The sequence below is a fragment of the Lepidochelys kempii genome, chromosome 1, assembly GCF_965140265.1.
Source record: "Lepidochelys kempii isolate rLepKem1 chromosome 1, rLepKem1.hap2, whole genome shotgun sequence".
Taxonomy (NCBI): Eukaryota; Metazoa; Chordata; order Testudines; family Cheloniidae; genus Lepidochelys; species Lepidochelys kempii.
This window is the reverse complement of record NC_133256.1, coordinates 205,663,613-205,678,317: the sequence shown is the minus strand read 5'-3', so window position 1 is coordinate 205,678,317 and position 14,705 is coordinate 205,663,613. Positions and strand designations below refer to the sequence as shown.

The following is a 14,705-nucleotide window of genomic DNA, read 5'->3' as shown; positions in this document are numbered from 1 at the left end:
GGAGGGGAGGGATAGGATACAGAAGGACCTAGACCAATTGGAAGATTGGGCCAAAAGGAATCTGATGAGGTTCAATAAGGATAAGTGCCGGGTCCTGCACTTAGGACGGAAGAACCCAATGCACAGCTACAGACTAGGGACCGAATGGCTAGGCAGCAGTTCTGCGGAAAAGGACCTAGGGGTGACAGTGGACGAGAAGCTGGATATGAGTCAGCAGTGTGCCCTTGTTGCCAAGAAGGCCAATGGCATTTTGGGATGTATAAGTAGGGGCATAGCGAGCAGATCGAGGGATGTGATCGTTCCCCTCTATTCGACATTGGTGAGGCCTCATCTGGAGTACTGTGTCCAGTTTTGGGCCCCACACTTCAAGAAGGATGTGGATAAATTGGAGAGAGTCCAGCGAAGGGCAACAAAAATGATTAGGGGACTGGAACACATGAGTTATGAGGAGAGGCTGAGGGAGCTGGGATTGTTTAGTCTGCAGAAGAGAAGAATGAGGGGGGATTTGATAGCTGCTTTCAACTACCTGAAAGGGGGTTCCAAAGAGGATGGCTCTAGACTGTTCTCAATGGTAACAGATGACAGAACGAGGAGTAATGGTCTCAAGTTGCAGTGGGGGAGGTTTAGGTTGGATATTAGGAAAAACTTTTTCACTAAGAGGGTGGTGAAACACTGGAATGCGTTACCTAGGGAGGTGGTAGAATCTCCTTCCTTAGAGGTTTTTAAGGTCAGGCTTGACAAAGCCCTGGCTGGGATGATTTAACTGGGAATTGGTCCTGCTTTGAGCAGGGGGTTGGACTAGATGACCTTCTGGGGTCCCTTCCAACCCTGATATTCTATGATTCTATGATTCAATCGACTCAATTGAAAATGGAAGCCATCCTTCCTTGGCATACAGCAGCAACTCAGTAAGTCCGCATTAATTCTTCCATTGTCTTCTGATCACTGAGCTGCAAACACATCTTCGGAGAGCCTTCTGTGTTTGCAATGGAGATCAAGCAGAACAAGCCTTTTATAAAGCACACTGCTTCATGGTAATGGGATTATAGCCAGTTTTCAGTGAATCTCTGATGTGAGGCCAGTAAAACTATTCACTTAAGTAAAAGTACCAGCAGTGATCACACGTACCAGCAGACAGCTAAAAAGCTGGCAGCTTTGCAAATTTTCCAGACTGGTGACCAGTGCAGGGAGTGAATTAAGTGTCTCAGGAGCAAGTGCTGGAAGACCAGGGATCAGAACCATACCTTGTGCAACTCGTAAGGCTCATGCCTGTTTTTATGAGGAGTTAGACTGGTGCTTGGCACTGTGCCTAGCATAGAGTCAACCGTGATGCATGATGACCTGGTCAGCCTGGATGGCGCCCTGCTGTCCCCTAAATCCAGCATGGGGACTGATGGGAGCCAGGAGCAGGCTCTGAGTGAGGACCATGAAGTGACTCTGTTTCTGAAACCAGTCAGAACAGGCTTTGGAACAGGATCAGCAGTCAATTCTGGGTCTACAGTAAACCCAGAGGAGACAGAAGCTGCCCTTGAGCCAGGTAAGTTTCTGATTCGAATTAAAAGCTTACTACAATAATGGGAGGGACTTCTGCTCTAAGAACCAATGCAAAAATTATGAGAAGACTTAGCTACCAGCATGTATCCACTAATGGCGGATTGTATCCCATCGGTTTGGTGCCCTTCCAACCCCCCAGCATGTGGAGTGCAAAATGCAAACTGTAAAGAACAGGTTTAAAGAGTATTTTAACTGATTGCTAGGGTCATTCATGGTTTTTCTTAAAGTAATAATTGCTTAAGTTTGCCGCTCTATAATCACTCAGCATCTATGGAGCTGTCTGGAAACAGTGAACTTAGAGAGTGTGTGTGTGTGTGTTTGGGAAAATGTGTTCTGTTTCCAAATCTAGTCCATTTCAGTTAGAGGTAGTCCATGCAGTCTGCGCGTGACAAAATTATTCTTCCCATGTATGATTGGGGCATCAAAATTTTTTATCCAGAAATGTGCCGTGGTAAGGGAGGAGGAAGGCTATGGAGTTTTGTGTGTTTGAATGAGCCATGATAGAGTAAGTTATGTGTAAGCTATTACAGCACCCTGTTAATTACCTCATGGATACTGATAGTGTCCACATTGTGGGGAAGGGCATATTTCCCAGGGCCATCTTGGTAGGTGACTAGCCCACTCCACTCACAGATGTGCTCTTCAGTTACTATATGTTTGAATATTTCAGCTGCATACACTGCAAGTTTACACTGGTAGCTTGCCAACAGGGCACTACAAGAACAGTTATGTCCCCCAAAATGTGAAAGGTCTGAAATGATAGAAAAAGCCTTTTGTAGCAAGGGCACTTACCACCCACCTTCCCCACCCAAGTAGTTATCCAATTTTTATAAAACAGAAACAGCTTGTAATTTTAAACGTATCATTATCTGTGCACTTCTGTAATTGCGATTAACGAGGTGGTGTCCAGGGAGGTTCTGTGGACTGAAGCATCCCTTTTACAATATATTTTGGTTTAGTTTTGATATGTAACACTTGCTGTCCTTGAAATTCCCCAAGAAATAATTCTGTGCTCCTTCACTTAACTATTTTAGACAATAACCCTCTGTTTCTGGTTCTATTTCTGACCCCTCGACCTTCATTGGCTGCCGGGCCAGCGTTGAGTACTGGATGTACAACATACCTTTGTGGATCATTCCAAGAAGAAATGTTTCATGAACAAGTTATGATTAAAGTTCTTGAGAGGGCTGACAAGCAGGTCCAGTACCAGAAGCAGAAGGACATAAGACTGGAGAATGGCATGCCAAAGAGGCAGGAGGTGAGGTTGAGGCTCACCGTGCAGCTGGAAGTCAGGGTTTCAGCAAGGGAGCAGGCACGTGCAACTCAGTTGCTGGAACAGGAATGGTGGCTAAGGGAGGACAGAGCTCAACAGAGAGAATTGTTTGAGCAACTCATCTCCATCATGGCTGGAAGAGCACTAGCTCCTCCTGTCTCCCTGGTGCCCCTGCAACGTTCCCTCAGTCCAGGAGTAGCCCGGATAATTCCATGTCTTGGCGGCCCATGCATTCAGGCCCCCATGAGCGGCTGGACAGGGCAACTAAACTCCATGCTTCTTTCCTTGATTCCCCCTCCTGTGGATACCTGCACTCACTCCTGCCCCCCTCAGTGCCAAGTGCATGGAAAAGAGGGAAAGAAGAACGTGGAGCCAGTGGACATGCAGTAGTAGAAGGTTTGAGTTGTGTTTGCACTGTTTACTGCACTTCGTTTTGTTTTGGAAATGTTCCTCTATTTCTTGTTTAGCAATGGGTGACTGTTGTACTGTTTTAATACATGTTTACAAATAAAGCCTATTGTGTCATCAAGAAAGTTTATTGTTATCAATGTAGCCCATCATACAATCATGATTTGAAATAATAAAGCTAAAAATATGATCAGGAACAATTATACATGACTAAGCAAACATTGTTCCTCTATGCAGTTAGGTACAGCAATTCACATTTCAATAACTTCCTTATATGTACCCATATTGTGATTCATTCCTCAATTCATTGTTCGTCATGTCATTCATAAGTATGGCAATCAAGCCCATACCCCTCCTAAGCACTGAGCCCCCCCATCCCCCCAAATTAACCAGCTCCTTTCCCTCCACAAGCACATTATTACAGGTACTATTCCCCCTCTTCCATAGGGCCATGCAAGTTGATAATGTGAGAACACAAAGCATCCCTGACTTCTATTGCCCAGGTGCAGCCAACTCCAGTTGTAGTAGATGCTGGCTGAGTGAACCATTCAGTTGCTCTTTGTTGTTATAGGCCCATTTAGGGGAAAATGGCTCACATTTGGCTTCACAAAGATGGTAAAGAATACAGCAAGCCACAGTAATGCAGACATTGACGAGTTAGCATCCAAATGGGTCTGCTGACACCTCCAGTGTGATTTTAATTCGCCAAAGCACATTTAACAGCCATAGAATCTATACCTGCTGAGAGTGTAATTAAACCTTCTTTTGCCCGGGCCTCTGAAATCAGGGTATTGCTTCAGAAGACAAGGCAAAAGGGGATACATGGGGTCCCCCAGAATAACAGTGGGGATAGCGTTTATGACAATGTTATTTGGTGGGAACAGTGTCCCAGTCTGTCCATGAATGTAGACTTCCAATTGGTGAAGAACCCTGACGTGAACTTCGGGAATGCAGTCCATGTTGACCTTCATAAATTGGCCTCTGTGGTCTATGAGGGCCTGCATAACAATCAAGTAGTACCCTTTGCAGTTTATGTACTCCTTGAGGAGGGCAAACTATGGGCACATGAGTCCCATCAGTGGCCCCTGTGCAGTTAGGAAACCCCATTCTCTCAAAGCCAGCAGGTACTTCAGGAATATCTTCAATGATTGCCACCTTCGGGTAAACCACACACCTTACTGCCTCAGAAACCTCCACCACCACTTTACCCACAGTCGCCTTTCCAACTCCAAACTGGTTGGCAATGGACTTGTAGCAGTCTGGGGTAGGCAGCTTCCAGATTGCTTTAACAACCTGCTTCTGGACTGGCAAGGGTGAGTGTGTCTTTATGCTGGAGGGTTGGGGTAAGCTGCTCACAAAGCTGCAGAAATGTAGCTTTCTTCATGCAAGAGTTCTGGATCCACTGCTGGTCATCCTAGGTCTGCGTTACAATGTGAGCCCACCAGTCTGTGCTTGTGGACCTGCGTCAGAAGTGCCAGTCTACATAGCATCAGCTGATTTACTGCTAAGTAAAATATGCTGATTTTACTTAGCAGCATCAGCCAGTGCAAGTCTGCCTTGTCTCCTTGTCCTCTCACTCCATCATGAAATCTGTCAGATGCCTTTGGTGGGTCAGAAAAAGCTGCCGAAATGCCCATTGGCACATCCCAGAAACTGTTTCCTGACACAGGAATGAAAGCGTAAGCAAGAGAAGTTTTTCAAAAGGCTGCTCCTCTCTGTTGCTGGCTCCGATAGCTGGGAGCACACAGGCCAAAATGACAGGCAGGGGGTGCAGTAAAGTTTTCTCACAGTGCATTATGGTCAAAAGGCTAGAGTGCTCACATTTTGAGAGGGTGCTAGGGACTCTGGGATTGCTTTGATTCGGGTCTACGTGCTGCAGTGTGGACATCAACACCCCAGGTTAAAGCTCAGGTTAGGAAAGTCTTAACAGAGGGTTAAGAATCAGTGTAGACACTCAAGCCCAGGATTTTCTAACCTGGGTCAGGTGACTCAAGTCCCACTAATCGTAGGCTTATCTTGCAGTGTACACATACCCTTAGATGTCTTCAGGTTGGCAGGGCCTGACAAAAGAAGTCCTAGAGCAGTGGTTTTCAACCTGTTGTCTGCAGACCCTTGGATCTGCAGACTATTCAGATTTCCAAAGGGGTCTGCATCTCCATTTGAAATTTTTTTTAGGGGTCCGCAAATGAAAAAAGGTCAAAAACCACTGTCTTAAAATATTTAAGGAACTGGCCGAAGAGATCTCTGAGCCATTAGTGATTAACTTTGAGAACTCGTGGAGGACAGGAAAGATGCCAGAGGACTGGAAAAGAGGTACTTTATTTCCCATCTATGAAAAAAAGGGAATAAGGACAGCCCAGGGAATTATAGAGCAGTCAGCTGAACATTGGTACCTGGAAAGATAATGGAGCTATCAATCAATTGTAAGCACCTTAGAAGATAAATAACAGTTAATATAGTTTGTTCTTGACAAATCCATGTCAAACCTACCTAATATACTTCTTTGATAGGCCAATATACTTGTTGATGGGGGGGGGGGGAGGAAGGAGAAGATGTGGTATCTCCTGACTTTAGTAAAGCTTTTGATACTGTTCTGACTGAAAGCGGCCCTGTATTCGCACTCTATACACCACTGTAATAATCTTTGTACAAAATATGCCTTGTGAAGTATCATTTGAAAACGAATAGCTTGCTGGTAAATAATATGGTGAAATGTATGAAGCAACATCATATGTAAAGTTATGAATTTCCCTTGTAAGATGATAGCACGTGTTCAAAATCACACCGCTCTGCCTAGACAAAAGTTCTTAAACAGGTCTATCCTAAACACAGGAATGTATGGTTTCAGAGTAACAGCCGTGTTAGTCTGTATTCGCAAAAAGAAAAGGAGTACTTGTGGCACCTTAGAGACTAACCAATTTATTTGAGCATGAGCTTTCGTGAGCTACAACCATACACAGAGTAGTTATCAATGTTGACAGAGAAGTTGGAAGGACACATCAAGTGGGGTTCTGCAGGGATCTGTCCTGGGTCCAGTTCTATTCAGTATCTTCGTAAATGATTTGGATAATGGCATAGAGAATACACTTATAAAGTTTGAGGGTGATTCCAAGATGGGGGAGGTTGCAATCTCTTTGGAGGACAGGATTAGAATTCAAAATCTTGGCAAATTTGAGAACTGGTCTGAAATAAATAGGATGAAATTCTGTAAGGACAAATGTAGAGTACTAAACTTTGTGCAATCAATTATTCCTTCTTTATACAAAATGGGAAATAACTGTCGAGGAAGGAGTATGCAGAAAAGGATCTGGGGGTTATAGTGGATCACAAACTAAATATGAATTGTCAGTGTAATACAGTTGCAAAAAGTGGAACATCATTCGGAGATGTATTAGGAGTGTTGCAAGCAAGACATGAGAAGTAATTCTTCCACTCTACTCAGCACTGATAAGTCCTCAACTGGAGTTCTGTGGCCAGTTCTGGGAAAAATGTGGACAAATTGGAGAAAGTCCAGAGGAGAGCAACAAAAATGGTTAAAGGTCTAGCAAACATGACCTACAAGGAAAGATTGAAAACACTGGGTTTGTTTAGTCAGGAGAAGAGAAGATTGAGGGGGTAGAGGAAGGAACATGATAGTCTTTAAGTATGCAAAAGGTTGTTATAAAGAGGAGGGTGATAAATTGTTTTCCTGATCCACTGAGGACAGGACAAGAAGCAATGGGCTTAAATTGTGGCAAAGGAGATCTAGGTTAGACATTAGGAAAAACTCTTACTGTAAATTAAGCACTGGAACCAATTACATAGATGACCTATCAAGGTCCTGTCCAGTCCTACATTTCTATGATTCTAACAGCTCAGCCTGTTATATAAAATAAGCAAAAATTTGAGAGAGTGGCAAAAATTGGATGTTTAAACAAAAAACTATGATTAGAGATCATAATTTGGCATAACAAGTGGAGGGAGTCCAGAAACCAAAATAAATATTTATAATTGGAATAACTGTAATTGTGTTTTAATTGAATAATTTTGATAGGGTGAGGTTGCTGCTTCTTTTTCTAGAGGTTACTTGGCAATATGCTTAAGCTAAGTGGGCTGGAAAGCCAAATTTGTGGACTCAACAGTTTGAGGGAAGGAGTTTCAACTTTAAGGTGCCCACAGCTCACTGGGTCCCTGGGATCTACCATCATGGTCTTGGGCCTTTGTCATGAACCTGGAAGATGTCCTAACTAAACTGGGCAAGAAAAGGGAGCCAGATGACATCACCACCTCTGCTGGGTTTGGCAGAATTCTGAACAAGACTTGTGCACTTGAAGTTTCTGCTACTGCTTTCTTCGTAGTGTAATATTGTTTTTCCTTCCCTACCTGATTTCTACTTTCTCCTTTATTCCTCCTTTGGCTGCCTGCTTAAAAATAATCTGGTTTAACTATCTAGAACAAATCCATGTCAGAAACATGCTAGTAACCTGTAATCAAACAAGCAAGCTATTGACAAAGGTTTTAGTCTGACTAGTAAGAGTTTGTGTCTGTGCGGCTATTAAAATAATGTGCTTTGCCTAAAATTTCTAAGAAATCAAGTTTTAAGTGCACGCACACACATATATATATACACACACACACACAGAGTTAGAAAGAAGTTATACTTTCCTATTCTTTTCCTTCTCTTGAGTGTTTGTCTTTGCCTTAAAAAGACAGTTGAACTTTAATAACCACTCGCCCTTCATCTTTAATACAACCTAAAGAAACTGTCAGACAAGGGAGTTTTCCGTATAAGAAACTCTATGCAACTAAAGGGAATAAGGGAATTGTTAAAGTTTTTACTTAACTTCTGAAGTTTCAAATGCTTTAACTGTTCTTTTTGTGTGAATAAATGGTTAAAAAGGTTTTAATTGTGATTGTAACAATGGGAGTAAGCTAGGGATAATTTGACACAAATCTTCAGATTCATCTGTTGTTGGGCCCAAGACATGTACACATCAGCCCCATACTAATCCCTAGACTTTCGAAGGTCAAGAAAATTCTGCTCCCTTTCTTACCTTTGTTTCTCCCTCTGAATTGGGATAGGGGATTTGAAGGTGGATAGAGGTGAAAATGGCAGCATTTACAAACTCTGTATGATACAAGAACTTGTTGAAAGAATTGTCTGTCTTAATTCAGGGAGATGAAGACCATGTGGTGAGCCTGTGTTACGAGACCATTCACGGTGGCCATTCAGTCCTACTCTTCTGTCCATCCAAGAACTGGTGTGAAAAGCTGGCAGACATCATAGCCAGGGAGTTCTACAATCTGCAACACTGGTCTCTGCAGCAGGCTGAGAGTAAGAGGGGATGAGAAAGTAGCTTAATAGGAGACTATGAGCTGCACTATGTCTTTATAGCAGAGTAAGCCTGCTGAGAGCTTTAAAAAATATTCTTTCTCTCTCCTGACTAAAGAGTTTACCAAAACCTCAGCACTTTCACCAGTTGCCTTGGACAAGGAAGGAATAGAGGAGGTGATGGACCAGCTAAGGCGCTCATCGTCAGGTCTGGACTCTGTGCTCCAGCGTACTTTACCATGGGGAGTGGCATTTCATCATGCAGGTAGTTCTGAGTTTACTCATTTCTCATGAGCATACTATATGGATACCAAAATCTAGTTGGATTTATATTTAGTAGTCATTTTCTGACGTCTTTAGTCCATTTTGTCGCTTATAGGTAAATCAAATGTTATTGCCACCCACAGCTAAAGCTAAGCCTGAAATGATTTTTTGTGGCCTAAGGCTTAACTCAGTAATTGTGTGGTAAACTTTCTCTCTGTTAATTTCAACATAGAGGACAATGGTAGTTGACAAACCCAGCTTTTGTTAAATGCTGGAAATACTGAGTTACAACCAAGACGTTGTCAAAACTATCAGCTTTGTGAGTGAGTTAAGACAATTTACCCAACCAAACGCTGAGATAGACGAGAAGATGGACAGGAGCTGTTATTCTGGGTCTCTGACAAAGGGCGAACATGGAAAGAAAGTAAATCTCTCACTGTTAGTGGTAGCTGCTATCTGTTTACTCCAGGTCTGTGATTCGTTTATCAGATAGGTCCTTCTGGAAGGGTAGATCGGAAGCAAGGTCCAGTTGTTGGAAGAAGTTTCCTAGTCTGTCCTGATGGTAAAAACCAGTGCAGAGACCAGAATCCAGAGACAATGAGGGTGTGTAGTTAACCTTGAGAAAAATCCTGGTGTGAAACTCTGACAGGTTAAATACTCATTTGATCTCTAAGTTAGACTGGAATAAAATGAAATTTAAGGACAGTGATGTGCTGAATCAACAAAAGAAAGCTCTTCTGTCCCCTTGAGTTCTTTGGATTTCACTAACTGTAGTTAATGGAAAACTACTCTGGCTAATATGGCATTCTTTTCTGGAGACTTCCAATGGCCCCACTGACGCTCAATTTCTCTGAATTTAAAAACAACCCAACCTTGAAGGTATGCCAACAAAAGTTCATTTTTCAAAACAAGATTCCCAGTATGCATCAGGTTCCTTCTTGACGTGACTTTGAGTAATTTTAGATCCTTTGTCAGAATCCCAGGCTAACAGCTCCTCAGTTTATAAGCCTTAAACTTGATAGTTTATCTCTTGTAGGGAAGCTGGTCTTGTTGGCTTTGTCATAACAGCCCTTTGAGAGAAGGCTGCAAAACTGATCAGGGGAGCTGAGGGGAGTGACTTACGAAGAAAGATGAAAGAGCTGAATATAGGGAGATTGGGTTAGAAGGAAGAAAAGTCTACTAATATTTAAAACCTATAAATGTCAAGGAAGAAAAAGAATAACTTAGGGTGGTGCAAGGCTGTGGTCTTAGAAGCAGACTGATGAAATCATATAAATAGGAAACTTCCTGGCAGTAAGATCTATTAAGCTGTTCAGCAATCTCCCAAAGGAGGTGTTAGAAGCCCTTTTGGACACTCAAAACTAGACTGGAGAAAACAATGGAAAATGTATTTTTGATGGTTTACAGGGAAATGAACTAGATAACTTAGTCGGACTCCAGGTTCAAGACCGCAAATCACAGAAATTAAATAGGGAAAAAAACTGTTAACTCCCATCCCCTATTATAACTGCTGGATCCAACTTTCTTCTCTTTTATAAAGATTCTCAAAGAAATATTGTGTTTGTCTGACCTTTTATGGCGTTTGCATGCACTTTGGAGGTGCAGACTGCAAAATCATACTATTAGTTAGAATACTTAAAGGAAAACATTTCTGTAGAATTGAGATTATTTCAGCCATGCAGTGATCAAGATACTGGTGTGACATGGCTCCATAGTTCTAATCGCTACATGGCAAGTGTTCATTAACATATTGGTTGTTCTCACAAGGCTTTCTCTGCTGATGGTTATGCTTCACCACAAACATGCTGTTAGTGTGTTTATTGAAAGCATTGTCTCCTCAGGTCTTACTTTTGATGAACGGGATATCATTGAAGGGGCCTTTCGCCGGGGGTTGATTCGAGTCCTGGCAGCGACATCCACCCTTTCTTCTGGGGTGAATCTGCCTGCACATCGGGTAATTATCCGAACACCTGTGTTTGGTGGCAGACTTCTGGACATCCTAACTTACAAACAGATGGCTGGGAGGGCTGGCAGGAAAGGAGTAGACACAGTGGGTAAGTGGAGGCTTTATTAACATTCTCTAAGAACTGTGTTAACCTAATTATAACCAGGGCAGTGCTTTACAATTAGTGATTAATCATGATGAATTCCTTTGGTATTCAGTATGATAGTTAATCAAGATTAATTTGTTTGGTATTAATAGGGATATAATTTGTAATTCCTAGGGGATTCTGTTTCACTGCATGAATTGATTTTGGTGTCTGCATGTCAGGTTACTGGAGGCACAGTCTATTTTCTTTGTTGAATTTCATATCACCTCTAATACTTTGATCATTTGCTTTAATTGTGTGGGGTATGGCTAGTTTTAGCAAGGAGTTTTACAGACTTAAAATTTGAGAGATGATGTTGAAGTTCTAGACTCAGAATCTGGCAAACAAATAACTTCCACTTGGACAAGTAACTTGGATTTATAAGCCTGTCTCCAGGTAAACTACTTTTTTTGTGAATCTGGAAAATATTGAGTGTTTCCCTCTGGCAATTCACAGAAAAAAAGGTATCTTGAGCTGTGCTAGCATCAGTCAAGAACTCCTTTGGCATGGCAAGGCAAATAACTTTGTTAATGTCAGTTTTATTCAGAATGGAAGTTTATTTTATGGCTGGAATTGGGTTTTTTGCAAATGCACAAATAATGTGGAGAGTATAAAGATCAACATAAATATAAAACAGGGCTGCCCTGCTGCGGGTGGTGTTGGCTACTTGCTGCAAGTTCATTGCATTCTCTTCATAAATGGATTAGATCAGGGGTTATCAAACTTCATTGCACTGTGACCCCCTTCTGACAACAAAAATTACTACACGACCCCAGGAGGGGAAGGGGTGCAAAGCTTGAGCCCGCCTGAGCCGTGCCGCCCTGGGTGGGGTGGGGCTGGGGCCAAAGCCCGAACATGTAACCTGAGCCCTGCCACCAGGACTGAAGCCCTAAGGCTTCGACCCCAGGCACTGGGGCTCAGGCTTCGGCTTTGGCCCTGGGGCCCAGCAAGTCTTAAGCCAGCCCTGGCTAACCCATTAAAATGGGGTCATGGCCCACTTTGGGGTCCTGACCCACAGTTTGAGAACCACTGAATTAGATTTATGGCTACATTTAATGCATGGTTGCAGCTTGCAGACGCTACGTGTCTTGAAATGGAACATTCCATCTTGATTTGAGCAATCTGGCAGCATTGCATGTTGGAACTGAGAGTTTCTGTAGGCCACACCACTACGTTGAAGAGGGAAGTATCATGATCTATTGTAGAATTTCTTGTAGCCTGCTTGTTACACTTTGACCAAACCTGCTATAAAATGAAGTTGCTTGGTTTTTGAAGATCCTTTTTTTTCCGTATGAGAGGAGGTGATTTATTTTTTACCTGTCTGACATGAACCTGCGTTTACTCTTGCACAGTATGCAGTCTGAACATATGTTTGAGTTTATAAATGTACCTCCCCCCGCCTATTCCGTAAAGCCTTTTGGATGAAAGTGTAAACATAATAGCAAATACCAGCTGCTGTTCTTTCTACCACAGCAATTCCAGTTTCAAAAACAACAACTTCCTAGTATGGATTAGAAATTTGGTTGACAAACAAGGAACAAAAAGTAAGGTTTGATCTGAGAAAGATGACCCACAACCTTCACCTGTAGCACAATAAAAAAACAAATCTTTGAGATACTGTTTCAGTGGTAACTCACACCAGTTAAAATATATAGAGAGGTTGAATAGGGATAAATGTTGGAGAAATTGTGGTGAAAGAGGAGATTGTATGCATATATATATATGGTGGACATGTCTAGTCCTTAGAGTATTGGGATGCAGTCCATAACCAAATATAAAAAAATTAATAGATATTTATTATCAAATGATCCTTTGGTGATCCTCTGGGGCTTCCAGTGGAAATGGTCACTGAAAAGGAAATGAGTGAATCTCTCATTTGCTAGTAGTTGCTTGGCTATTAGCATCTCATTGGAAAAAGATAAATAGCAAAACAATGGCGGAATGGTTCAAAAATATATGGGAGGTTGTGGTTATGGAAGAATTCACACCAGTTATGTACCCAGCAAAATAAACAGAGGACAGATAGTTACTTAGATATTTGGTTACCTTTTACATCAGAGAAAGTACATCACCAGCAAAAAATAAATAATACCCACCACACCTGTCCAATTTTTTTTAATAACATTTGGTAGACATACCTAGTTTGTTAAGTATGTGTATACTGAGATTTCACTCAATTTAATAAAACTGACATCGATGTTGTAATGATGCTCACTCTGTAATGTGGTAACACCCTATTAAATAGAAAGATCAGATTACTTTATTCCCATATAATGTCTCTTTAAACAAATGCTAACTGTTGTAATGATAGTTTTCGTTTTTGGGCTGCCACCTTGACGTGGTGGAGAAGCTTGTGTATCCTTAAGACCCTAAGAGTGATGCCATTGGGAGTCTTGTACTCCTGGTAGGGTCACCCATGGTGGTAAGGTTGAAGGTGAGGTACCAAACAAAGTGCAGCCCAACACAACCCAGCATAAGACCTCAATGGCAGAGCAGGCGGATGAATCAAGATCACTTCTCAACGGCTGCAAAAGTGGACAAAGGCTGCAACGGAGGAGAAATCCCCGGTTGTATTGGACCTCCTTGTTGCCGGAGACAGGCGCCTCTTCCGACAAGATTTGTATGGCTGCTGATGTGAAACAGCTCTCCCACATTAAATTACTCATGCACAGGCTTCTCTCTCAGGAAGAACTTTTTCCCTACGTCCATCCATAAAAGTCCTGCGGTGATGGACGAGTGGTGACAGGAACAGGTGAAGTGATCACCAGGAGTCCCTAGTCACAGACACACATGCAGGCAGTTGACCGCAAGATGGTCGGCATGTGACCCTGGACTGAGATGGGGGGCATTATTGGCAGCCGCGGTCACGACTGAGCAGGCCTTTTTAGGATCCCCTCTGTTCACCCCATATGGGGAAGGGGCTAGAAAAGGTGCCCGAAAAGGTGCCCCACACAAAGGCTTTCCCACCATACCTGGCAGGATAACCGTGTCCAGAGGGATCACTCCCAATGCGGTCGAAAAACAAAAATATTTCTTGCCACTGGAATGTCTGTACTCTACTAGACGAATCAAAAAGTGAAAGACCCAAACACAGAACAGCAATAGTTGCCCAAGGCCTCTCGAGGTACCACATCGACATCGCTGCTCTCAGTGAGACAAGATGCGCAGGTGAAGGCCACTTGAGGGAAGAGGACAGCAATTACGCTTTCTTCTGGAAAAGAAAACCAGCAAGCTACAGGTGAATACACGGTGTTGGCTTTGCAATCAAGAACCTTCTAGTCGACCACCTGAGTGAGCTCCCTGTCGGCATCAATGAGTGCCTCCAATTGGCCAATAAGTCATTTGCTACTATTATCGGTGCAAATGTGCAGAACATGACCTTGTGATCACAAACACAATCTTCAGACAGCAACAAGTAGAAAATAACTTGGCAATACCCCCTGTTCAAAACAATGGCACCTCCTCGACTGTCATAAGAAAATAGGATCTAAGAGATGTCCAAATCACCCATGTTGTGAGAGGAGCTGACAATTGCTGGACTGACCACTGCCTGGTGAGATCAGTCATGTCTATCTGGATTGCACCAAAACATAGAAAGCAATCCAAATCATACAGATGGCAATAAAACATCTAAAGATTTCAGTCCTCAGTGCACTAAGAGAACTTCCAAACACACCTCAGTGAAAAACTGACCATATGCACACCTGGAAATGACAATGCGTGTGTCGAAGAAGACTTGGAAGCCCCAAAATAGGCCATCCATGAGGCTTGTGAGGAATCTATCAGCCTTGCTACCTGCCAGGAC

The 14,705-nt window shown here is 42.7% G+C and overlaps 1 protein-coding gene across 2 annotated transcripts in view; it reads left to right on the top strand.

Annotated features, from left to right (window-relative positions):
* POLQ (DNA polymerase theta) overlaps nucleotides 1-14,705 on the top strand; it is a 134,880-nt gene that overhangs the window by 21,187 nt on the left and 98,988 nt on the right. For both annotated transcript variants that reach the window (XM_073309856.1, XM_073309867.1), the window contains 3 exons: nucleotides 8,390-8,549; nucleotides 8,665-8,811; nucleotides 10,652-10,864. In XM_073309856.1, the coding sequence (XP_073165957.1) occupies nucleotides 8,390-8,549; nucleotides 8,665-8,811; nucleotides 10,652-10,864 (520 nt within the window). The remainder of the gene's footprint in view (nucleotides 1-8,389; nucleotides 8,550-8,664; nucleotides 8,812-10,651; nucleotides 10,865-14,705) is intronic.